The sequence below is a fragment of the Marmota marmota genome, unplaced genomic scaffold (assembly GCF_001458135.2).
Source record: "Marmota marmota marmota unplaced genomic scaffold, marMar, whole genome shotgun sequence".
NCBI classification, from domain to species: Eukaryota; Metazoa; Chordata; class Mammalia; order Rodentia; family Sciuridae; genus Marmota; species Marmota marmota.
In genome coordinates this window covers 12,882,008-12,909,329 of record NW_026000222.1, presented here as the reverse complement: position 1 = coordinate 12,909,329, position 27,322 = coordinate 12,882,008, and the positions used below count along the sequence as shown (strand labels likewise).

General features: G+C 34.1%; 1 protein-coding gene and 1 non-coding gene across 3 annotated transcripts in view; both read left to right on the top strand.

The window, feature by feature from the left end:
• The window catches only part of Ap1g1 (adaptor related protein complex 1 subunit gamma 1), a 79,321-nt gene that overhangs the window by 28,535 nt on the left and 23,464 nt on the right, over positions 1-27,322 (top strand). Inside the window, exons 3-12 of one of the 2 annotated variants that reach the window (XM_015496115.2) lie at positions 9,553-9,677; positions 12,724-12,865; positions 15,828-15,924; positions 17,033-17,109; positions 18,062-18,070; positions 20,302-20,397; positions 20,854-20,934; positions 21,124-21,222; positions 25,085-25,140; positions 26,242-26,355. In XM_015496115.2, the coding sequence (XP_015351601.1) occupies positions 9,553-9,677; positions 12,724-12,865; positions 15,828-15,924; positions 17,033-17,109; positions 18,062-18,070; positions 20,302-20,397; positions 20,854-20,934; positions 21,124-21,222; positions 25,085-25,140; positions 26,242-26,355 (896 nt within the window). The remainder of the gene's footprint in view (positions 1-9,552; positions 9,678-12,723; positions 12,866-15,827; positions 15,925-17,032; positions 17,110-18,061; positions 18,071-20,301; positions 20,398-20,853; positions 20,935-21,123; positions 21,223-25,084; positions 25,141-26,241; positions 26,356-27,322) is intronic. The other variant, XM_015496116.2, reaches the window with a different exon arrangement.
• LOC125613177 lies at positions 26,656-26,740 on the top strand. The gene has a single exon (XR_007343675.1). It is a non-coding gene; the product is annotated as a small nucleolar RNA SNORD71 (small nucleolar RNA).

Genomic DNA, 27,322 nt, shown 5'->3' with positions numbered 1-27,322 from the left:
TACCACATCCGAATTTGATCCAGGTGGTTATCCATATAGTGCATGACATTATATAAAGCAAATGGTTGCCTATATATTCTTGATGGTTTATATATATATATTTTTGTAGAAACATTTGGTTAGATTTATAGAAATCTTACATATTAGGAATTGGACTATAAAAATCAAAGGTAATCTAGTAGGGGAAGACTTATTCTTCCACTCAGAAATAATTACTATTAACGTCTTGGAAACAGTATATTTATATATTCTCTGTAGAGTTCTTGAAAGACAAACTCTTGAATCTTCAGATCTTATAAGAGTAGGTTTAAGACTTTGGAAAAGATTTCATTTTGTAGAACATGTATATTTTTAAATATTGGTTTCTATAACAGTGAAATAAAATGTGCTTTCTAGGTCTGTCTGGATTGCATTTTGGGGTATTTTGGAACTTTAATTGTTTGATAAAATACTTAATTTTTAGTTAGAAAGTGACTATTCAAGGAAGCTGTGCTAAAATTTTGGTACAAAAATAAAGATTTTTCTGAGTAGGGATAGGAATGTTAAGTCTCTTAGCCTGTTTCATCTGGTTGAATAAGTTATTGCCCTATTCATATGAGTAATTTGGTACCCAATCTATCAAGAATTTTCTTTATAATATGCCTGTAAAAAGGTTAATGTCTAAATACCTTGCCTGCATGTATGAATAGCAATGCCATTTTTGTTTTATTGTGTATTTCAGACACCTTTTAATTGCATTTTATTTGTTAGATAGACTATTCTTTATGGTAGCTAGTAGCTATATGTTGCCATTGATCTCTTGAAATGTGGCTAGTTCAATTGAGGTGGATATTGAAGGAAAATAAATTCTGAGTACTTGATTCGGTTTTGGAAAACTTTATGTTTTAAACAACTTGAATATGTGATTATACTTAATCAATTGTAAGTTTTATGAAATCTAAATACAGTTCAAGTATTTCTGACAAAAATATGTACAAATTGAAATGTGCTGTAAGTGTAAAAGTACATGCTGTATTTGGAAGCCTTAGTATAAAAAAAGTGTAAAAAAATCTAATTTTATGGTGATTATATATTGAAGTGATATTTTAGGTATGTTGGTTAAATAAAATATATTATTAAAACTAATTTCACCTGTTTCTTTTTACTTTTTACTGCAGTATCTAGTATGATGCTGTCAGTAGGAATAAAATATGAACCATGTATAAATTTTAAAATGTCTAGTAGGCATACTTAAGAAATCTCATTTACATTTTATAGTAAAACTCATGGTTGAAATTGAAATTTAGAGTTTAAACTCATGCAGCTAGTAAATATTAGTGAGGGAATTAGAACTAGCCTCGCACAACACTAAAATGCACTCTTTGGGTTTAGTTCAGATCTAGAAACAGCTATTTCTGTTATTATGTATTTTAAATCTGCCTTGCTGTACAAAAGATTTGAGATAGCATAAATTACTAGTGTCTGTGAAAAAGAAAAAGAATAGTACAAGGTTAAGAGTTGGGAGTGAAGAATTCAAAACATAAGGCCAGTATAGGGCCTTTTGGTAGGGAAGCCAAGGTAAGAAAAGATACAATCAATTCTGTGGTGGTTTTGTCAGAATTGAAGAGCAAGACTGTAGGAACCAGACTGCATGGATATGAATTCTGGCTCTGTTATTTTTCTGTCTGTATGACTTTGAGCAAGATCTTTAACCTTTCTGTGTTGTAATTTCCTCGTCTGTGAAATGGAGACAGTTCTAATGCCTACTTCATAGGGTTGTTATGAAGATTAAGAGTTACTCATTTTTAAAAAAAATTTTTTTAAACAATATCTTTATTTTGCTTATTTATTTTTTTGTGGTGCTGAGGATTGAACCCAGTGCCTCACATGTGAGAGGCAAGTGCTCTGCCACTGAGCCACAACCCCAGCCCGAGAGTTACTCAATGTTTGACAGTTACATTTTGTACATAAAAAACCTTTAAATGTTACCCATTTTATGATTTTTTATTCCAAGGATAGCAAACAAAGCTTTTCAAAGCACTGAAATCTAAAAGATTTTCTTATAAAAGATCTTTTATTTTAGGCATATCTTAGTAATATCAGAAGTAGCATCTTTATAGGGCTTGGTTTTATATACCTATAATCGTAGATGCTCCAGAGGCTGAGGCAGGAGATCTGTGAGTTTGAGGCCAGCCTGGGGAATTCAGCCAGATCCTATCTCAAAATAAAAAATAAAAATTATAAAAAAGGGCTGGTGATGTAGCTCAGTAGTAGAGCGCTTGTCTAGCATGTTCAAGATCCTGGGTTCAGTCCCCATTATTGACTGGAAGTTGGGGGAGAAGGAGATAGTATCCTCAACATCATTATAACAGAGGCAATAATAGATTTCTAATAGGATGTGTACTCTTCGATGTGTCTGGACCAAACACAATCCAGAAATAAAGTTGAGCTAGGTAGATTGTAGGAGTAGAAAACTGGTGGCACAGTGGCCGAATTATTCCATATATGTGTTTTGTTGGTCTTGCATAGTCTTTAAAAGTGTTTTGAATTTACTAATATGTAAACTAAATTAAGGAAATTCTCATAGAATCTGGGTTTGTAGTATCTCTTAGAAAAATGAAAAGATTGTCTGGATCCACATTTCCACATGGCAGCAGTAGGCCGCTTACAGGTTGGGCAGCATTCTGTTCTTCCTGGTTCCAACCTGGCCTGCTGTCCCTTATTACTTGTGTATAAGAGTTATCTCTTCCATTAATGTAGTATAGCACTCCACTTCTTTAGGTTTTTTGAAACTTTATACAATATTCTACATAAAGTCTTATGTGTCTTTGGAGAAATTTATTCATAGGTTATCCAGAGCTCTTGTTACCATTGCTATGAGTGTTCTTAAAAATTTTAGTAATCATGTTCTAGATATATAACAATATAATTGATTTTTATATAGTGAGTACTTGGTTCTAAGAGTTTCTGTAGATTTCATTTTTTTCCATTTTGTCAATATTATTATTTGTAAGCAGTGACAGTTCTCTTTCTTCCTTGTCTATCCTTATATATTTTCTTCAAAAAAAAAAAAAAAAGAAAGGAATTTTTTTTTGGGGGGGGACACATTGACTTTATTTTATTTATTTTGTTAAAACCTTAAAACAAATGCTCTACATATTATGATTAAATCACAAAAAGGAATTTTTTTCCTAAATATTTTTATTTGTTGTTGATGGACCATTATTTTATTTATTTATATGCAGTGCTGAGACTTGAACCCGGTGCCTCGCAGATGCTAGGCAAGCACTCTGCCACTGAGCTACAACCCCAGCCCCAGCACACAAAGGAATTTGATGTTGAATTTTATCAAATGCTATTTTTTTGTTGTTGAAATAATTTTTCATGGGTTTTCTTCTTTTAACCTGTTAGTGTAGTGAATTACATTAATAGGTATTAATTGTGTAGTCTCCTTTGTATGTCTGAAATAATCTTTAATTGGTCATGATGGTTTCTTTTCTTTTATATTGCTAGATTTATCTTACTAATATTTTATATACTAAGAAAAGTACTTAAGCCCATTTTGTCCCTTAGAAAGGCCTAGAAACAATGACCAAGCCAGGGGTGGTCATTGGATCACCCTGGAATCCCAGCAGCTCATTAGTCTCAGACAGGAGGATTGTGAGTTCCAAGTTAGCCTCAGTAACTTGACGATGCACTAATCAATTGGCTCGGGGAGACCCTGTTTCTAAATAAAATATAAAAAAGGGTTAGAGATGTGTCTCGGTGCTGGTCAGATCCCAAAATCAGAGTAGAGAATATATAAAATAAGTGTGAACCATTTGAGTATGCCAGGAAGCAAGAAAGATTACAGAGGTAGTGCTAAAATGCCAAAATGTTTCAGTTGATTCCAGAAGATACTGTCATGCCCCAAAATGAGATAATTTGACCATTACTAAGAATAATATAATGTAATTGATTAAAACTAAGCAGGTTTGTTTTTTTGTGTTACTAGGAATTGAAATCAGGGGTACTTGACCACTGAGCTATATCCCTAGCACTTTGTATTTTTTATTTTGAGACAGAGTCTCACTAAGTTGCCCAGGTTGGCCTCAAACATGCAATTTTCCTGCCTCAGCCTGCCTAGTAGCTAGGGTTGTAGGTGTGTGTGTCTTCACATGTTTGTCCTTTCCCTCCCTCTCTCCTTCCTTCCTCTCTCTCTTTCTCTGCCCCCTACCCCCTTTCTTTCTTTCTTCCTTTCTTGTGCCTGAGCATCAAATCCAGGGTTTCTTGCATACTGAGCATATGCTCTACCATTAAGCTATACCTCCAACCCTAAGCAAGTTCGTATCTATGAGGTGAGATCATAATAATATTTAAACAAAAATTTTAAAATTGGTTATCTTTGAAGGTATGGTGTAACTCATTATTTTGAAAACTTATTAACAGATGGAAAGAAACATTTATCTTGACTTTTCTTACCAGTGTTTCTTCTGAAGGAAGTATTGGTAACTCAGTATTATACATAGAGGAGTTGCTTCTTAGAGTAGTAGTTCAGCTAATAAAGGAAGGAGTGAATGAATTAAAATATTGTCATTTTGCAACACCTAGTCCTCATTGGTGCTGCTGTATTTGAGAAAGAGCACTACTAGATGTAATTATATGCGTGCTGATGAAAGTTCATGCCACCTCCTGTAAAGAGGTATATATTTTTTACAAAATCAAACAAAAAAACTAAAAATTGAAAAACCTGCGTCTGATCAAGCCTCCTTAGGTTTATAACTGAAAGAAATTCTTGTCTGGTATGCAGAGAGACATGTATATGAGTGTTTATGGCAGCTTTCTTTCTTCTATCAGGGATTGAATGCAGGGGCACTTAACTACTGAGCCATATCCCCAGCCCTTTTTTGTATTTCATTTAGAGACAGGGTCTCACTGAGTTGCTTAGGTAGGGCCTCGCTTTTGCTGAGGCTAGTTTTGAACTCCTGTTCTTCCCATCTTAGCCTCCCAAGCCGCTGAGATTACAGGCGTGTGCCACCTCACCCAGCTAACATTGTTTCTTAATAGTAAAAAATTGAAAACCATCTACTTGTCTAAAAGCAAATAGTTTATGTTCACAAGTGGGATACTTGCTCTCTATGTCAAGGAATATAGCTGAATTAGAGCTTCTTGTATTGGAATAATACTCAAAAAAAGTTGAATGAAAAGAGCAGGAATACAATATGATAGTTATGTGCAGTTTAAAACATCCAAAACCGATTGTCTCCACATGTATAGTAAGAACACAAGGTATTATCAGTCGTGAACAGCCATAAGGGGATTTGGATACTTCTGGGTTAGAAAGGAAATGGAACTAAGGCACGGTCTGCAAAAGATTTCAATTGAATTTGTAATAATTTTTTAAAAATAAATTGGGTAAAATTTTAAGCTTTGATAAGGCTGGTAGGTGAGTCAGTGGGTGTTATGTGATTTTGAGGTAGAATATTTTATAAATTTTCTCAAGAGAAAAAAATGGGATCCAGCAGGAGTGTTAGTTTAGGGGGATTTTTTTCCCCCTTTCTAGAAGAATGAAACAGCAGGGGATAATCCACATAGATCTTACATTGCCACGCTGTATAGTGGTAAAACAGTTATAACAAGTTTGTTTTTCAAAAGTGTGTATATGTCCGTATAAACTAGAAAGTTATTTCTGAATATTAAAGGTAAAGTAAAAGCTTTTGAAAAGATCTAACCAGTCACTTGTAGATTGTTTACATCATAAAGCTCCATTGTTAAATTTAAAAGCAAATGCAGATGTGCATTTGACCTTGTGTGAAATTTCTAATAGCTAACAGAATGGGTACAGCACCCCCCCAACAGATTAAACATTGATAAAAGGCAACATTTGTACTTTGGGAAAATTTAACAAGGCCAGAAACCTTTAAAAGTTCTTTTTCTAAAAATTGATTTGAGATTAAAAAAAATTAGAACATGCAAAATTATCTAGGAAAAAAATGTAAAAATTAAATCGTCAGTCTCTATCTTAAATCTACTCCATTAGAATTTCCTGGGAGTGACATATGTTCCAAAACTCTCAGATGGGGTGGGAGGGAAAAGGAGGGGTCAGGGGATTAGCAAGGATGGTGGAATATGATGGACATTATTATACAAAGTACATGTATGAAGACTTGAATTAGGTGTCAACATACTTTATATACAAACAGAGATACAAAAATTGTGGTATATATGTGTATTAAGAATTGTAATGCCAAAACCCCCCAAAACAAAGTACATGTATAAAGGAAAAAACAAAACAAAACAAAGCATAGCTTTACCTTAGATTAGGTAGAGGGAAGTGAAAGGAGGGGAAGGCAGGGGATGTGGGGATAAGAAAGATAGTAGAATGAAACAGACATTATTACTTTATATATGTGACTGTGTGACCAATATGATTCCACAATATGTATACTCAGAAAAATGAGAAATTATATCCTATCTATGTATGATATATCAAAGTATATAAGTGCATTCTACTGTCATGTATAACTAATTAAAACAAATAAAAAATTTTAAAAAGTAAATGGAAAGATGGATCATGGAAACAAACAAACAAATAAACAAACAAACAAAACCCCAAAAACCTCTTGCAGGTGATTCTGAGCAGTCTGGTTTGGGAACCACTTCTAAGCCCTTTTGTTCCCAAAGGGGCTGATAGCTTTAGTCTCTTAGGCTTATTGCTAGTGGCTGACTTGTCTTGTTTCTGCTGAATAGAATTCTGAGGCCACTTCAAGGCTTGCCTGCAAAAAATGAGTGACTTTTTTTCTTTGAAGGAAAGGCAGGGTGTGGAGGTATGACTCTTAATTTCTGTCCTTCTGTGTGGCTCAGTTACGTAAACTAGCGCCAGGCTGTTAAAACAGCTTAAAGTTTCTAGGTAGAATCAGGAAGATAGAGGTCCTGCTCCTAATGTAGATTAATTTCTTTCTATTCCATGATGTGTTATGTAAAGAGATAGGAGCCTTTCTCTGATGTTTTCTTTCTTTTCCTGACCTGAATTGGGTGCTCTTCCTAATTGTTTTCATAACTTGTGTATAACTGTGTCATGTGTATATTTTATTTATTGTAAATGTTGGTTTTCTTATATAGCCTTTAAACTGTGTATCAGTGAGAGTGTTGGTTGATACATGGAGTTTACCAAATTAAAGCAAAATGCCTATATAGAGGTCAAGCACCTCAAAACAGCCTCACAATTGGAAGAAAATATAAAAAATCCGAGTAGGAAATAGATCACTAACAGTCCTTTTAGATGAAAGGTAGGGAGAGGTGAGAAGGTTGCTATGAAAAAGCAAGAATAGTAAGATAGAAGTTAAAAGTGGTGTTGACAAAGGAGAAATTAAAAAAAATTTTTTTTAATTGTAGATGGACACAATACCTTTATTTTATTTGATTTCATTTTTATGTGGTGCTGGGGATCGAACCCAGTGCCTCATGCATGCTAGGCAAGTGCTCTACCACTGAGCCACAACCCCGGCCTGGCAAAGGAGAAATTGATAAAAGAAGAATAATGTAAGATAACTGGCAGCAGGAGAAAACAGCCGTTGTGGAGAACCCATTAGAGATTAGAAACAAACATAATTTTCAGTAAGCTCCTATAGGGTCCACAAAAATTGAATACCACAATTATTGTTCTTTATGAATATAAGTTATTCAAGAAGGGCTGATATTTACTGGACTTATTTTTTGGGGGATGGTTACCAGGGATTGAACTCAGGTGCATTCAGCTACCGAGCCTCATCCCCAGCCTTATTTTGTATTTTATTTAGAGACAGGATTTCATTTAGTTGCTTAGCACCTCGCCATTTCTGAGGCTGGCTTCGTACTCGAAATCCTCCTGTTTCAGCTTCCCAAGCCACTGAAATTACAGGCATGTGCCACTGTATCTGGCTGGACTTATATTTTTATAAGATTCTAGTGTTCAATTTTAAAAGTTTTCCATAAAACTAATGAGACTCAAATACTTTTTTTTGGTTATTTTTTTGAAATATATGATGTTCAACTTTGGAGTTGGAAACAATTTCCCTAAGTAATTATATTACTTCATCCTGCAGTTTGTATTTTAATTTTTTCTCCTAATCCACTCTTATTTTTCTTTGGAAAAGATAATGATAATTAATTGATTCAAAATTTAAAAGCTACAGAAGGATTTATGATGAAGACTATCCTATAGATAATGATAGTTAATTGATTGAAAATTTAAAAGATACAGAAGGAGGGGCTTGGGATGTGGCTCAAGTGGTAGCGCTCGCCTGGCATGCGTGAGGCACTGGGTTCGATCCTTAGCACCACATAAAAAAATAAAGATATTGTGTCTACCTAAAACTATAAAAAAATATTAAAAATAAAAAGATACAGAAGGATTTATGATGAAGACTATCCTTTCTGTTCTTTTTCATTCCATCACTTAGTTTCTTTATGAACAACTGGTGGTATCAGTTTTGTGAATATCCTTTCAGAGATAACTTTTATATTCATAATTCTGTCAGTCTCCTTTGGAGACTTTGGTGTACTCTTGATAGTCAACTAACTGTTGGTATTTTCTTAAAAATGCAGGTACATTGAAGAGCAGTTTTTAAATAGCTCAAAACAATTCTATTTGTGTAACTGTTTTATGTCCCTCAATTTCACTTCTGAACTTACTAGATAAATTTGTAATGGAAAATAATCTGACATGATCTTAGCTTCCTGTGTACCCAAGTCTCCATTGGAGCCCCTTTCCTTAGAATGCATGGTTCTAAAGGGGAACATAGTTTTGAAAACTTGACTTGGAGAATCTGACTTGCCTATGCCCTTTGAAAACCACTGTTCCAGCGGGAATGTTTTGACCTTTCCCGTTTCGTCAAGATGGAATGATAAAGTATATCAAAGTGATTGTGACTTTCAAGAAAGTCCAAGTTTAACTACAAGGAGTCTTAAGCCCTAAGGGGTTATTTCTGACAATTACATAAAGAGTAAATGTAGAACATTTTAGGTTAATGTTACTACTGAGTTTTCCTCTGGATTTTTTTTTTTTTTTTCTATATTTGATTCTTAAACCCTCACCTGTCTCATAATACTTTGGTTAAGCTCTAAATGAGGCACTTTCCACATAAATTTAGTTATTGTCTTTCTTCAATTAATTGTACATTCTTGATGTTTTGGATACTGTTTGGTACTTAGATGTATTTCCAGTTATTGAGTGTTTTGATTTTCAAAATAGACCAAGCCTTAAATGTATGAATTAGGTGTTCATTTAATATAAGCGAGGGATTAGATTAGAAATTTGATATATTAATATAATACTTGACTAGTTTGTATGAATATGTAGAACTAAGTTAAAACTTACAGATTTTTTAAATGCTAGGTGTTACGAGATCTTGACAATATAATCTGTTCCAGAACTTAATACTAATATTAAGATATCCAAAGGTTTTAACTCTTTGCCTTTTTATTTAGACAGCGTTGACGATACAGGTTTATACTTCTGTGTCATCTGTGGCTGTGGATTAAATGCATTACATTTTTAGATTGTGACAGCAGACAGCAAGGTCTTAATTTCATTTTCTTTTTATTTTTTTGCAGTTGGAGTGCCTGAAGCTTATTGCCTCTCAGAAATTTACAGACAAACGCATTGGCTATTTAGGAGCAATGCTGCTACTAGATGAAAGACAAGATGTCCATCTTCTTATGACCAACTGTATCAAAAAGTAAGTCTTCCCTCCTTACAACTGCTTTGCCTTTTTTAGGGATTTCTTACAATAAAACATCAAGAGGTTTTATTTACTTATTTTATATTTAATTTATAGAATGTATTTGAATTGCTCTTGGTTCAGTAGCTTAATACGTAAAGAGGCTAATGAGCAAAGGAAAATGAAGGTATTGTGCATCTTCAGGTATAAGAATATGTTGCAATGAAATGAACATTTGAACTTTTAGAGAAAAAAAGCATTGGTGATATCTGGTCATTCTTAAGTTTCTTGGACTTAAAGTACCATGAATAATGAAATTTTATATGTATTAAAAATTACTAGTGAAAAAAAATTACTAGCGCATATTCTGAGTAAATATGTTTTAAAGGTAAAAAGAGAGTGTGGTCTAGTTCATCTGAGATCAGTTGTATGGAATTGTATTTATCCCTATGGAATTGTATTTATCCCTATGAGTTTTTAATATGTAGCTTTTTTTTTTTATACCAGGGATTAAACCCAGGGGTACTTAACCCCTGAGCCATGTCTCTAGCCCATTTTATATAGCAAGTCTGTAAACTTAACTTTCATTAATAATGAAAATACTAAGTTGATTGATTTATTCAACTTTATTGTAAGCACTGGAATAGAGAGTGAAAAAAATGGTCAGAAATCCTTGATGTCATGGAGGGTACATTTTAGATGTTCAGCATGATCCCTTTATACATTTACTTTAGATAGCCCTCTAAGAGAGTTGCTTTAATTTTCTTGCATGCTCTGTTGCCCTTATAACTCACACTTTCAGTCACATGCTAATTTGGCAGTTCTGGCTGGTAGCAAGTTCATATTAGAGTTAATACCAAACCTAAGTGTAGGTTTGCAGCTTGATAAAAATTGAATGAGGCACATAAGTAAAGAATATATCTGTGTTTAGTTTTAATAAGCACTAGCCAAGCCCTAAGTGAATTTTATTACTTTTTCAAACAATTGAGAATTGATCAACCACTTTATTCCATGGTTTAGATCATTCTGTTCTTCTCTTTCTTTCTTTTTGGTACTGGGATTGAACCCAGAGGTGCTTTACCACTGAACTACATCCCCAGTCTTTATTTTTTTATTTTGAGACAGGATCTCATTAGGGCTGGATGCGTACACCTGTAATCCAAGAACTCGAGAGGCTGAGGCAGGAGGATTGCAAGTTCAAAGCCAGCCTCAGCAAGAGCTAGGTGCTAAGCAACTCAGTGAGAACCTGTCTCTAAATAAAATACAAAATAGGGCTGGGGATGTGGCTCAATGGTTGAGTTTAATCCCTAGTATAAAACAAACAAAAAACATCTCACTAGGTTGCTTAGGGCTTGAATAAGTTGCTGAGGCTAGCCTTGAACTTGTGATCCTCCTGCTTCAGCCTCCTGAGTTGTTGGGATTACAGGTATGTGCTACCGTGCTTGACCTGTTATTTCTTTTAATCTGCTAATGAATGTGTGATTTTTGTTTTTGGTGAGTTTGTTTGTATTTTAGGGCATCATAGTGTTCAGCAGTTTTTATTGCTTAATAATGAAAGTTTGCTTTGAATATGGTGACTACGAGTAGAGTTTGGTGCCCTTCCTTTGATTTGTTCTAATGAGCACCATTCCTTTTGCACCATCATTTGTCAGAATGTCAATATAGTAATAATAATTTGTTACGATTATAGAAAAATTATGTGTTAAGATTATGAAAATAGTTTGGATCACATGGACTTTCTATGAAAGTCTTAATGTCTTCCAGAGACCCTTTGAACCATGCTGGGCTAAAGGATACTGAAATACTCTGAAAGCTTGTAGCATAACCCAAAGGATAATTCAGCTTCTGGATAACAAGAAGGATTATACTAATCAGACAAGTTTACCTGTTCATGCTTTGAATATTTTATCTTCCCTCCCTCCCTTCCTTCCTTTCTTCCTTCCATTTCTTCCTTCCTTCTTTCCTTCCATTTTTTCTAATTTGTTTGGTTTCTAGTAAGAGCCACTTAGTTGACATCACCATGATGGTGATAACACATACATGAGAGAGGGAGAGAGCACATGATGAGACAGGAAGCCAGAGAGAGGGGAGGGCCAATCTGGCTCTGTTATAACAATTCACTGTCATGGAAACTACTAACTTACTCTTCAAGATCAGTTTCCAATGACTTCTCAGTAAGTTCTTCTTCTAAAAACTTATTACTGTCTCTCATATCCACATACTGGGGACCAAGTTTTTAATACATGAACCTTGGAGAGGGACACACCGAAACCAAGTAATCAGCATCTGTATGTGCACAGTCAGATATAGGGGCTCACTGAAAATATATGGCTTAGTTTATTAAAAGTGGCTTTATTAGCTTATTTTTTTATCATGATACTGATAATTATTTTTTTGAAAGAATAAAATGTTAAAAATTATTTAATATAACTTAAAAGTTAATACTAAAGCATAAGATCAAAGGTTGTAGAGGCTAACAATTTCTATTGTGTATGCTCTTATGGTAGAGATTGTTTTTCTGATTTTTCTTATAGTTTGTAGTAGATCATTTAAACATCTCTTAAAACACTTTTGTTCCATATTTTTATTGTTGCTAGTTTTTATTTCCATTGGTTTGCTAAATTTTCTAATGTGGGTGTCTTTCACATCTGTCAGATAACATGTTGCCCAATTTCTTCATTCTTTCTTTCTTTTCTTTTCTTTTTTTTTTTAACAATATCTTTATTTTTATGTGGTTTTGAGGATCGAACCCAGTGCCTCATGCATGGTAGACGAGCACTCTACCTCTGAGCCACAACCCCAGCCCATGTTGTTCAATTTCTACTACTTAAGTATTTGGAAACTTTGGGTGTAAATTTATAGGAGGGACTGTCATTCAGCTCACTGTACTACTAATTTGTAATAAAGTTGGATGAAACATTTTCCTTCTAATTACTCCTGTTAGTCATTTTTATTATTGGAGAAATCTTGAATCATTCTACACTTGTTCACTGAATTGTGAAGTTTGTTCATGGGAGCACTAGGTAAAGTGTGTTTGTTTCTCCCTCCTTTCTCTCTTTTGTAGTGATCTTAATCATAGCACACAGTTTGTGCAGGGGCTAGCACTTTGTACCCTTGGCTGCATGGGCTCCTCAGAGATGTGCAGAGATCTTGCAGGAGAGGTAGAGAAGCTCCTGAAAACCTCCAACTCTTACTTAAGGAAAAAGGTAACTTTTAATGAAACTAATATGGATTAGAAAGCAGATTACTATTTTGAAAGTTCATATGATATAAAGTATTTCTCTCTGCAGAAAATATATTTCAAATGGCTACATGTGAATCTTAATTCCACATTTTTCTAGGAAATTATTTATAAACAAGCAAATGTATTAGATATCCTAGGTGGCATATCACTTCCTAAATAATTTAAACAATATTAAAACAAATTGATAACAGGCAGGTCTTTATGAATTAATTTTTTTCTCTTGTGCTGGGGATTGAACCTGGGCCTGTGCATGCTAGGCTAACACTCTGCCGCTAAGCCACAGCCACACTCCCAGCTCATGAATCAACTCTTAGTACTATTAGCGCTCATGTCTTTGAGTGCCTTTATCTCTGGAATGGCAGTTTCCTTGAGGGAATGATGTAGAACTCACTTTCTAAAATTGGTATATCTGATGAGAATAGAAGAGACTTATTCCTGTTTTCTTAATTTATCTGCTCTCATTTGTTGATATAAACATTTTGTTGAGTTTTTAAGTTATACTTCAATCCAAAAGCTTTTGTAAACAAAATGTATGGAATTTAAAAGTCCATGAAATGAACACCTATCATCATCTGGTTGGCATTTACTGTGCCTTTTTTTTTTTTCCTTTCTCTTTCTTTGTTTTATTTATTTATTTATTTACTTACTTATTACTGGGTCTTTGCCACTGAATTACATCCCTCGTCTTTTTTGTTTTTTATTTTGAGACAGTGTCTTACCAAGTTGCTTAGGGCCTCACTAAGTTGCTGAGGTGGGTCTTAAACTTGCAATGCTCATGTCTCAGTCTCTCGAGTTCCTTGGATTACATGCACGTGCCACTGTGACTGGCACTGTGCCTCTTTTTTAATGGTGTGAGAAAGAAGCAATGAAAGGGCCAAGCCATTTCAATGATATACCTTTAATGATGGCTGCCAACAAAGTTTGTTGGTTTGTTCGTTGGTCCCTCCCTCCCTTCCTTCCTTTCGTTCTGGGACTTCTATCTTGGTACAAATTGAGCAAACATAAAACAATGATTGCAATTGATTTTAATCCCCTGAGTAAAATGGAACTCGATAAGCCTATACTGATAAATAAACAGATGCAAATTGAAAAGCTGTTACTTAATGTGCAATATCATTTAATAAATGTAGAAAGAATTACCGAATTAAAAATTTGCCATTTGGCATTTACAAAAGAGAAGAGAAAAGGAAATGCTTGTGCATTACTGTGCCTTTCTCAGCCATTCTGGAAAGCAATGCAGCAGAGTTTTGCACATGGGAGGCAGCTGCTCTACCACTGAGATGCATCCCTGTTCCTCTCCTTTTGAAAGGACAGTTTTGCTGGAAATACAATTCTTGGTACACAGTCTTTATTTCAGTACTTTATTTTTTTTTCTAAATATTTATTTTTAAGTTTTAGGTGAACACAATATCTTTATTTTGTTTCTATGTGGTGCTGAGACTCAAACCCAGTGCTTCATGCATGCTAGGCAAGCGCTATTACCACTTGAGCCACATCCCCAGCCCTATTTCAGTACTTTAAATATGTCATTCCACTGTCTTTTGTCCTCTTTAGTTTCTGATGATAAGTCAGCTGGTAATTGAGGATCTTATTGAGAATACCTCCAATGTGATGTCTCTTGCTACTTCTAAAATGCAGAGTTTAATTCTTTCCTTAATTTGTAAGCCAGTACTTTTTTTTGAACTATGTGAGCTACTCTTATAAGGCACATTGTTGCATTAAATAAAATATTCCTTTGGATTAGCTGCCCCTTCCCCACAATTCACCATGGGGGAAATGAACAGAAATCTTGTTAATCTGTCTAAACTTTTAAGGTTTTTGACTCAAATAATAGCTGTGGTTACTTTGGGGTGGATAAATAAAATTGGTCTTTTTTTTGGGGGGAGTGGGTACTGGGGTTGAACTCAGGGTCACTCAACCACTGGGCCACATCCCCAGCCCTATTTTGTATTTTATTTAGAGACAGGGATCTCAATGAGTTGCTTAGCACCTCACTGTTGCTGAGGCTGGTTTTGAACTTGCAATCTTCCTGTCTTCAGCCTCCAGAGCAGCTGGGATTATAGGCGTGCACCACTGCGCCCGGCACAAAATTGACCTTTATTTTATTTATTTATTTATTTAAAAAAATATTTTATTAGTTGTTGGTGGACCTTTATTTATTTATATGTGATGCTGAGAATCGAACCCAGTGCCTCACACATGCTAGGCAAGCGCTGTACTACTGAGCCACAACCCCAGCCTGAAAATTGATCTTTAAATGTACTTTTCTTTCTAATAAGACAATCTTTTCTTTAGTGAAGACTAGTTAAGTATATTTCAAATTATTTTCTTTCTTTCTTCCTCCCTTCTCCCTTTTTCCTTTCTTGTACTGGGGATTCAATTTAGGCTCTTGTACCTGTGTGCTCTCCCACTGAGCTAGGTCCGTATCCCACTTAGGTGATTTTAAAGTTGGCAGTGTTGGTTGTAGTCAGTATAGATGCTGTTAAAGTTAACAGCAGATTTAAAGCATTTGCAGTTTATATCCTTCAGTTTCATGATGTATTTATATCTATTGGTTTTCTTATTCAGAGGAATGAGTATCAGAAATGGAAGTCTTTATCTGATTTTTTTTGCCTCCCCAGAACTCTGCATACGTTCTGTTTAATTTTTGATAAATTCATATTAACCATGGTCTAATTTAGGAAGTTTTTACCCAGTTGTCTAGCAATATATGAATAGAGGAACAGCAGGTGAGCTAGAAGTTCTTCATTAATGCAATAGTATGAACTGGAAAGCTCCAACAAGTTAATAAATAAACAATAAACTTTCTTCTTTATTTTTCTAGCAGATGAACTAGTTGGTGCAGTTTTTTTGTTGTTGTTTTTATAAGATTGGTTGCCTTGGCTTACCTGAAATAAATTTTTTGTCCTTTTATTTTTTTATAGGCAGCACTGTGTGCTGTTCATGTCATCAGGAAGGTTCCTGAACTTATGGAGATGTTCTTACCAGCAACAAAAAATTTATTGAATGAGAAGAACCATGGTAATGTGATTTGGATGAACTCATGAAGTACTAAGGGAGAAAGGGAAAGAGAAAAAACTTAAGGCTATGACCGCCTGTGTCTCAGGATGGTGGACTTGCCTTTCTACAGTGCTTAGATAGTTTCTAGCAAGGTCTTTTCTGCTCACTTATACTAGTTTCATAACTAGATTGATTCTTCATAGCAAACTTTGTCTTTCATCTCTGGTCCTCTCTTAAGTTGTTAATATTCAGAATAATGTATGACTAATTCTACCCTTTGTTTTCATGTGTAAAACCTTTTGATTTCTTGGCTGTTTTATAATAAAAAGTAATTTTCTTCATTGTCATGTAGTAGGAGTATGAGATAAATGAAAAATCTTTTGGGTTAGTTACTTCTAACAGGAATTTATAATGGATACTCAGGTATCTTTATGTAAATCTTATTAGGAATTAAGCATTTTATTATTTTGAAGTCAGTGAAACTAAATTCTAAGAAGAGAACATGTATGTGTCTTAAATTCTAAGAGGAAAAAATGCTACAGTGTATTTCATTTAATTAATTCAGTGCTTTGCACAGAATTCTCAAAATATACTTGTATAACAAATGAATATTTTAGTCCCTTATTTATCTCTTAGTGAAAAGTATTGTGAGATTCTCTTTACTGACTTTGGAACAAGCAAATTTATCTTGTCATTCATTATTATCTTGGAGTTTTGATATTTTTTTTCAGAAAATTTAATAAGATTTTTGTCTTTTAAGCTGTCAGAACTCAGCTAATAGTTTTTTGAGTAAGTATGGAATAGAAGAGGTCTAGAACACATTGACTATGAACATGTCCTTGTGGATATTCTTAGATGGAAAGGTGTATTGTTCTCATTTTTAAATAATTATTTTGGTCACATAGTTGTTAAAGATACTCTGATTTGACTGACTTCACCAGTATTCAATCAACAGGCTTCTAGTAAGTATCTCCTTTGTATTCACCACAATGCTTAGATTCTTTAGGGGATTTAAAAAGGAGAAGTAGCAACTATCCGTTTGGAATTGATCTTCAGGAACCAAAGCCCTATTCTACAAAGTTGGGTCATAGAGGCTTACTTTTAGTTTTCCTTTGCTCTTTTCTTTCAGGTGTCCTTCACACATCTGTAGTCCTTCTCACAGAAATGTGTGAGCGCAGCCCAGATATGCTTGCACATTTCAGAAAGGTAGGTGCCATTCTGTATGCCTAAGCCTTTCTTGATTGGAAAGTGATTTCCTGAAAAGTACCTGATTTTATCACTTACAACTTTCTTTTGAAAGCAAGCTATGGAGCTGAATAATGGATTTAACTAGCCCTGCTGTGTTGTAGGGCTGGAAGCCAGATTTAGGTATATAAGAACTGGCACTAATACAGTGTTTTCCTTTTCCAAGAGAATTCTTTTCTTGTTGGCAGACATAGTAAGTGTTTTATTTGCTGTTTTCACATTGAGTCAGGAAATGTAACCTGAGGTCACATTAAAAAGTAGATTTTTTTAAAGGCAGATAGTTTTCTTTCTTTTAAAGGTGAAAACTGCAAACCAAAATTTGATTTTTTTTTTTTTTAATTACCCAATGTTCACTTTAAGCCATTGACTCCTGTGATGGAAGTCCTACCTTTTCTTTCTTTCTTTTTTTAAATAGATGGACACAATACCTTTATTTTATTTACTTATCTATCTATCTGTTTATGTATTTATTTATGTGGTGCTGAGGATTGAACCTAGTGCCTTACATGTGCTAGGCAAGCGCTCTACCACCGAGCTACAACCCCAGCCCTGAAGTCCTAGCTTTCTTAAGTTCCCCCCTTCCTTCTTTACTAGCATTTTAAAGTGGACAGTTTTATTTCTGTACTTCATTTAGAAGGCAGTAGGCAGGAAGACTCAAAGAAAGTTTGTTCTTTGAGTAATTACATATATTTAATTTCTTTTATAGGATGCTGATCCCTCCATGAATGGGGCTCATTTTGCATTTTAGATGTAATAGCAGATTTTTAAAATTTTTTTTTTTGCTTTTCCTCCCCTTTAGATATTCATGTCTTGATAAAATTATTGTAAAATAGTATGAGACCCGTATCTGTCCCTAATGCTTGCTTTATATGTTTTGTTCCTGTTGTCTGTTTGGAATCCTGCTGTATGTTAGAATGAAAAGGTAAGAATTAACACTCTTTTAGATGGTGCATGCTGGCATTAGGTCCTTAGAAGCTTTTGTGTATCCATCCACAGATGTGGCTTTTAAATTATACTAATGCTGAAGCTGTGCTTAATACTGTGGATTATTTGTTCTAGTGTTTTTTGCTAACTCCCCAGTCCAGTTTTCGTCTTGTCATTTAAACTCCTGACTCCAGAGTCAGCCTTGGATTTCAGTTGCAGCCTTTCTTGAATTGTATGCCCTCTCCTCTGCCTTTCCTTGATCTATACTTGAGAAACTTTGAACGGTTTCCTGGTCACTTTGGTGATAGCAATTCCGGATCAGTCTGGAGCCTGGACACAAACATTGCTTCTCTTTGCATTAGATATTTCAGAGCCATGTGTGGGTAACCTCATACTTTAAAAAGCTCTGAGAATGCTACTGAGCTTTCAGTTCAGACTTAGAGATTTTATTTTCTTCTTACCTGGACATAATCTTGCCTAGATGTTTGGAATATTAAAAGGATTTAGAGGTACAGTAGGTGGGCATCAACTGATTTTCATGGCTGCAGCCTTACCCTTTGTCATTTTATTTTGTTTGTCCTGTCATCAGTTTTAGTAACTTGTATTTTTGTCTGAAATTAAATCTGAATTACAAGAATTTGTATGCTGAATATATAGACATTTGTGCTTTCTGTCCCAGGGTAATCATATGTGATGTGCTGGCCTTATGTTAATAAAACAGTTTAGTAGCCCAAGGAAAAAGGACTTCTCCAAGAACTAAACCAGATTTGAAAAGTAATTAGGGTTATGTATAGTACTAAAAAATAAAAAAGCAGACCTTTGGGAAGTATGCAAGGTGAGCTGCTTATCTCTACACAGTTTTCCCACAGTTGACAGATTTAAAGAGGATTTGTTTAGAATTTACACATCTCCATTGTTTAATCTTGTCTTATTCTTGAAGTTGTCCAAATTAGATTTTTGATTAGGTGACTTAATGACTCACTAAATTCTGAGGTATTATGGACAAACTTACTTAAATTCACAGAGATTGTGTTCTCTTGCATTTAGAAGTGGCCTTAATGTTTTGAGTGCATGCCTTGAGTATAGGTTGGATTTTTATATTAATTTCAGCCCTCTTTGAAGCTTGAAGAGTATTGAGGGAACAGAGTCTAATTACAATGTGAAAAAAATAAAATTGAGTTATAGCAAAGTTGGAACTATTTAGATAGACTACAAAAAGATGTAGTGTGTTTCACTTTGGATACTTCTTTATTCAATTTTAGGCCAATAGAGTTGTTTACATAACTTGAGTTTTTAATTGGAGATAGGGAAGTTGATTGTGGTGAACCTTTTGGAGTAGAGTTTTAACATCAAGTAATCATCAACAGAAGTGAAATGCATGTCAATATATAAAGAAAGCATCTATTAAATTCAGTGTGGCAATAACATTGCCTTTTCTATATGACTCTAATGGACAAGGGAGCACCTCACCATTGGGAATGTGTAGTCTCATTGATAAAATAAAAAACAGGCCACAAAGAAGTGTGTATAGATAAGTGCTGATATTAATTTGCAACGAAGTTGTGTCATGTGAATTAAGAAGAGGGAGCGGAAATTATTTATAACTTTGTATTTTCTTAAGGCAAAAGGTATATTTTCTTCATGTGTTATTTCACTTAGTTAATGTTGATGGCTTTGGTGTTTCCTGTCTGTTGCAAGAGGACATAACTCGCTCCATCTTCAGAGAAACGTTTTCTCTTTTTGAGGTGGTAGGCTTTAAGGCCGTAATTTTAATAACCAGTTATATTTTGTTGTGATAGCATTTTATATTCAAATATTTGAATGGATAAAAAAGCAGACCTTTGGGAAGTATCTAACATTTTTTCCAACCATATGTGTCAGGTTGTACAGAAGTAAAAATGCAGTGTACAGGCATATGTTTTACTTGATTCCAGTAGGCTTTTGGATCCATCATTATTTGTAATATCTTTGCATATTTAATTCTGGAGTAAAAAAGTCTGGTTTGTTTTATTTTGACAAAATATATATATTTCTTGAGTTTTTGGCCTAAGAACTCCACTTTATATTTTTCAAACATTAATATAGCACCATATTTGTATCAATAGAATTTCCTGTACTCAGACCCTTGCATCCTTTTTTGAACCAAAGGACTTGCTTATTCAAGAGAAATTCTTAGGTATTCACTGTTTTGTCTTTGTTTTGTTTTTGATGCATCTCTCTTTTCTGCAGCTTGTGCCCCAATTAGTTCGTATTCTAAAGAACCTCATCATGTCCGGATATTCCCCAGAACATGATGTTTCTGGTATCAGTGACCCCTTTTTGCAGGTGAGGTTGATAAAACATTTTGAATAAATATCATGTGAACTTAATATATTTTGAATAGGCTATTTTATTCCCCTTAAATTTGTATTGGGTAGAAATTAGATAATTAAGCTAACTATAATAATGAACAGGGACACAGTTCTTCATTTTATTACTTTAATAGAATAAAACTACAATTTTAATAGTCAGAATTATTCACTACTTAGACACTTGAATTATCAACATAATATGTCTGCAAGTGGTATCCTTTAGCTGTGGAGCAGTGAAGAATGGGTTGTCTAAGAACTTCATTAGGCATAGAGGCATATGGATAGTTTCACTAAAAATAGTGTTTAAAATTCTTCTTAGTATTTTTGATGGGGTCTAAGACTTCATTTCAACTATTTGAATTTCATACCAATTTAAGATTTCTTTGTGCCGGGCATTATTTATTGATCCTTGCCATATTTTGCATATTAGGTACGAATTTTGCGGTTGTTAAGAATTTTAGGACGAAATGATGATGACTCAAGTGAAGCTATGAATGACATATTAGCACAGGTGAGTAGACCCAACTTGAATTGTATGAAAAACTCATTTTCATCTAGCATGGAGTGGAATGATTGTGATTACTATATGAGGCAACTTTGTTTTCTCATTGGTGGCCATAATCACAAAATAACTCATTGCCTCTGGATAGTTTCTGGAAATGTTGTTTTCTCACTTTTGTACCATACTCTGTCTTTTCAGGTTGCCACTAATACAGAGACTAGTAAAAATGTAGGAAATGCTATTCTCTATGAAACGGTTTTGACTATCATGGATATTAAATCAGAGAGTGGACTGCGAGTAAGTCTCAAATATTTTTTGCCCTAAACATTTTATTTAGATTGATTATCTAGGAACTGGATTCCATTTGGAATTAGACTTAAGGAAGAGATTTTGTAAAAATGCATAATGCTGTGTTTTTGGCATGTGAATTATCATTCCCATTGAAGGCTTACCATTGATAATAGTCTGGAAGACTTAGGTATAGTTAGATATTTTGAGATTGTAAAGACGAAGAAACATTTCAGAATAAACTTTTACTAGAACCACAATTTCAAACAAGACATACTGAATAGATTTGTTTTTATTTTTAAGGAATGGACAAATAGAGTAAGCAGTACTAAAGGTACACAGGAAAGAAAATGTTTGTCTTGTAGCTTTCATGTGTGTAGCCTGTCAGTTCTTCCAGAAGGAAATGCTGGTAGTATTTTCTATTGTATATTTAGACATTTTATCCATATTTAAATGTGTCTATGCATGCATTTTTCTTCTCTCCACTTTAATAAACTCTTTATTTCAAATAATTTTAGACTTACAGTTGCAAAAATAGTTCACAGTTCTAATATACACTATGTCCTTCACCCAGGATGTTTCAAGTTAAGACCTTGCAAAATTATAGCATAATTATCAATACTGAGAAACTAATAAATATTAATACTATACTACTAATTAAATTATAAACTTTATTAATATTTCACTAATTTTTCTACTGATGTTTATTTTTTGTTCTAGGAGCCAGTCCATTATCACACATTGCACTTAATTGTCTTTTTTCCGTAGTTTCCTCTAATCTTTGACAGTTTCTCAGTTTTTCTTTGTTTCACGAATTTGACTTTTGAAAAATACTGATAAGTTACCTTGTAGAATATGCCTCAATTTGAATCTTTCTGATATTTTTTTGTAATTTTGTAGAATAAGATTATGCTTTTTTTTTTTGGCAAAACTATTACAAAAATGATGTCCCCTTCTCATTTGATTGTATCAGGAAGTGCATACATATATATTGTGTGTATGTATATATATATATATGTGTGTGTGTGTGTATATATATATATGTTATATAAAATATATTTGTGAGGTTAATATATTTTATGATCATTGATCATTTGGTTAAGGTGGTGATTGCTGGGTCTCCTCACTGTAAAGTTATTGTTTTTTCCTTGTAATTAAGAATATTTGAGGGGGAAACACTTGGAAACTGTAAATTTTCTGTTTACAGACTTTTGCCCATCAGTTTTGATACCCATCTGGGGATCTTGCTTGCAGTAATATGAGGATAGTGTTTTAATGGTAGTTTTCTATATCCTTCATTTTTTCCTTTATTAAATAATTGGAGTTCTGTAAAGAGAAGTTGTCCCTTCTCCCAAATGTATTTATTAATTCAGTCATTTATTTATTAATATTAGAGTTGATAACCCAAAGCCTTAAAAGAAACAGATTTACTAACCAGAATATAATATCTTTACAATAGCCAGTCATATCACCAAAGCAACTTGGGTTAAGTTTTTTCCTTCTTTTCAGACAGGATTGTAACATATCTTGGGTATTGCTCTATGTCTTACTTTGTTCAGCTCACATTATTTTGTAATTCATTCCATATTGATGTCTGGAGACCAGTCTTATTTTTTTTTCTCAATTGTGATAAAATATATGTAACATAAAATTTATCATTTTTAAATATATATAGTTTATTGGCATTAATACCTTTGTGTAGCTTGTACCACCATTTTCCCCCAGAACTTCTTATCATTTTCCCAAACTCTGTCTCCATTAAACAATAACTGTTTATTCTATACTACCTCAAATCCCTGGCATCTACCTTTCTGTTTTTTTGCTCTGTGAATTTGATTACTTCAGGTACCTCTGAAAAGTTATGGGGGGGAAAAGTGTTTTATAGCTCCTCTTCTCACATATTTCTCAACACTTAATTTTTTTTTTTTTTTGGTACTGGGGATTGAATTTAGGGGCACTCAACCACTGAGCCACATCCCCAGCCCTATTTTGTAATTTATTGAGAGACAGGGCCTCACTGTGTTGCTTAGTGCCTCGCCGTTGCTGAGGCTGGCTTTGAACTCGAAGTTCTCCGTCTGAGCCTCTGGTGCCTCTGGGATTACATGCGTGTGCCACCGTACCTGGCTCAACATTTAATTTTCGACACCAGATGTGTAGGAATGTTACTCATACAACGAGTGATTCTCCAGCAGATACTACTTGAATGTCTTCCACTTTAATTTACTTCTTGCAATATCACTTGGAGGTAGTGTCATATCCCACAGGATAAGGGTAAAGTCTCACAATACTGTGTCCCGTTTCACATGCCAATCACAAGTGTGGATGACCTATGCATTAACTAAACATCTGTAAATCTAGGTTCTTATATCATCCCTACTCTTGTTTGATTAATTTACTAGAGTATCTCAGAACAAAGGGAAACATTTTACTTAGGTATATCAATTTGTTATAAAGGATATTGAAAAGGCTACGGGTGGGAGAGATTTATAAGGCAAGATATGTGAGAATGATTGGGGGCTTCTGTGCTTTCTACATGTATGATGCTCTTCAGGAAATTCTTATGTGTTTATCTGTCCAGAAATTCCTAGGAACCCTGTCCTTTTGAGTTTTTATGGAGGCCTCATTATGTAGGCACACTTAATTAGATCACTGGCAGTTGGTCATCAGCATGACCTTTAGCACCCCTGCCATCCCTAGAGCCTGGGCATGAGACTGAATACTCCAACGCTGGGGTTTCTATGGCAAACCAACCCTATCTTGAGGTTATCTAGGAGCCTATTAAAAATCACTTCACTAGAACTAAAGGTGTTAACATGACCCAATAAATTCCAAGGGATTTAGGAGTTGTGTTCCAGGCAATGAGGACAAAGACCAAATATATTTTACAATGTCATAATATTTTATGTAGGTGTAATCATAATAGTATTTGTTCTTTTCTATTTATTTTATTTCACTTAGCTTGATGTCTTTAAGGTTATCCTTGTTGTACCTTGTGTCTGAATTCATTCTTTTTAATGACTGCTTAGGATTCCATTGTATAGCTGTTAGTAGTATATTTAGCAGATTTGCTAATAATGCACATTTAGGATGTCTCCCATCATTGTGATATGCTGGTAGTGCTGCAACAGACTTTTATACATATTTACAATTGTTTGTCAGATAAATTCCTAGAATTGAATTTTTTACTTTTTCTGGTATTGGTAATAATTCAACCCAGGGTGTGCTCTATCACTGAGCTACATCTCCAGCCCTTTTTATTTTGGGATTGCATCTCACTAAGTTGAAGGCGCTGTCCTTGAACTTGAGTCCCTCTTGCCTAAGCCTCCTGAGTAACTGGAATTATAGGTGTGCAACACTGCACCTACCTTAGAATTGAAATTGTTGAAGCAGAGGACTTTGGTGTTTACTAGATTTTTATTTTAAATATTTATAATTTTTACCAGGTTGTTCTCCAAAGGGACCATACCAATGATATTTTTCTACTAACAATATTAAAACCTTAAAACTGAATCTTTTTTTTTTTTTAAATATTTATTTATTTATTTATTTTTAGTTCTCGGCGGACACAACATCTTTGTTGGTATGTGGTGCTGAGGATCGAACCCGGGCCGCACGCATGCCAGGCGAGCGCGCTACCGCTTGAGCCACATCCCCAGCCCTTAAAACTGAATCTTCCAACAGCTACTGTTGAAATAGAATATGATATTAAGAGTTTACCCTTAGATATATTTGTTCTAGTAGTCTATAGGTACAAGCTGTCACTTTTAAATAATTTGGTCCCCTACCAGGGACCAAGAAGTGATCCTTTAGTATCAGGAAACAATGTGAATGTTTCAACTTTCTAGATTTTTAACTTTTGCTTTTTTTTTAGGTTTTAGCCATAAATATCCTGGGTCGTTTCTTATTGAACAATGACAAAAATATTAGGTAAGTCTACTGAAAAATATCTTGTATTGAGTATTACAACTCAGTATTTTCAAGAGTGTCTTTGCTGAAGATTATATAGGTATTATGCAATATATGTAGAATTTCATAACCTTTAGTTTGATCTTAAAACTAACATTTTGTAAATAATTTGAAGATTTTCTTTATGGTTTTAATTTTTACTCCTATTCATAAGTCAGTAGTCAGCAAACTTTCTGTAAAGGGTCATATGGATGTATTTTGGACTTTTTGGGCTACAGGGTCTCTGTAGCAATTGTTCAACTCTGTCCTTTAGCAAGAAATTAATCATAAATCATATATGAATAGTGAGTATGGCTGTGTTCTGTAAAAATTGATTTACAAAAATAGCAGAAGACTTGATTTTTGCAGGTGGGCTATAGTTTGTTGACCCCTGCTCTAAATTAGTAAGAAAAATACATTTTCAGATTTGTAAATCTGGAACATCTTTGAGAAATCTAGCTGGTTTTTGAATTGATCAATATTATCTTTATTCAGTTATTTTCATGTATATATAGTTTGCTTGCTATTTTTTTCCAATCAGGAAAGATTTTTCTTTCTAATAATCTTAAGCAGGAGAAGATGTAGAAATAAACATTGTGGCACCTTGAATTGTCTTCTCCTAAAATAATTTTTAAGCCCTTGCATCTTAAACCTCAAATTTTTTATAGAGTAAGTTTGGGTACCACCATTAAATAAAAGCAGAGAAAACTCAAATGATAAAATTAAAATAACATCCTCTTGTATTTTGGGGATAAGGCAGCTTTTAAAGGTATATAAAGGTATAGGTGCTTATTTTGTTTTACTGTTTTGGAAGATTTTGAAAGAGTTAAGTTGATTACTTTTAGAAATTTAACTTTGACTTTGAAAGCAAATCTAAATCCAAAGCTTTTCCTGGTTGCCACTGTAGATTATGCTGTCTTTTATGCCTTTAAAAATGTTATCTTTATACTCATTAACTCTGTCTTTACTTTTAAATATTTTACAATATGTGCTTGCCCTTATCCATTAAGTCATCTTTGTCATCATTTAGGCAGAGGAAAATTTTGCATTTTAACTGTTATTCTGCAACTTTGTTTCATCCAGATATGTAGCTCTGACATCTTTGTTGAAGACTGTGCAGACAGATCATAATGCAGTACAGAGGCACAGAAGCACAATTGTGGACTGTCTAAAAGATTTGGATGTCTCAATAAAACGGTAACAAACTGAGACTCTCAGTTCAGTGTTTTTGTTAAATAAAGTGAGAGAAACTGGTTATTGATATTCTATGCCCCCCTACATACAATAGTTCTGAGAGAGTGTTGACATTTTATGTTTTTAGTCATTGTGTTCAGAAATGAACTCTCTGTAGAGTGAATCCTTTTTTTAGGCATTTAGGTCAATTTAGGAGACCAATAGGAAATACTTAAGTGCACACTGAAGTTGTCTTTGATTCTTTGATAAATATAACAGTACAGATAAGTTGTCAAAAGTTTACTTAATACAGATACTGTGCTTTGTGTGTTGGAGGATGAAAATAAGGAGTGATCCATCGGCTAAGTGTCTTACACGATGCTGAAACTCAAATTGCTGACAGCACACATTTTTCACAGTATTTATGACCTAGCATACTGGAGGTAGCTTTGTTTCTTACATCTAGGAATGACTGTTAGGCAGCCAGTAGCACTGTCAAAATGCATAAATCTCTTCTCTCAATGAATGGTGTACTCTGCTGGTTTTCCTCTTAGAAAACCTAGCCATAGTTAGCATTGAAGAAATTTTGGTTATATGTTCAAATACAGAATAAAGTAGTTGTAAAACGGTCTTTGAAACCATTCGGTTAACAAAATGTTTGATAATGAATTTCTTTTGTTTGTACAAATCAGGGTCTAAGTTCTTGGACAATCTAAAGATAAGATCTAAACTCGGAATACTAACTTTCATGTAATGCTTTGCAAAGGATTTTATTTTTTGGTACTGGGGACTGAACCCAGGGGTATCTTACACTGACCTGCATCCCCAGCCCTTTTTAAATTTTGAGATAGGGCCTTGCTGATTGCTGAGGCTGCCCTCAAACTTGTAATCCTCTTGCCTCAGCTGCCCAAGTCACTGGGATTACAAGCATGTACCACCATGTCCAGCTTGTATAGGAGATATATATATATATATATATATATATATATAT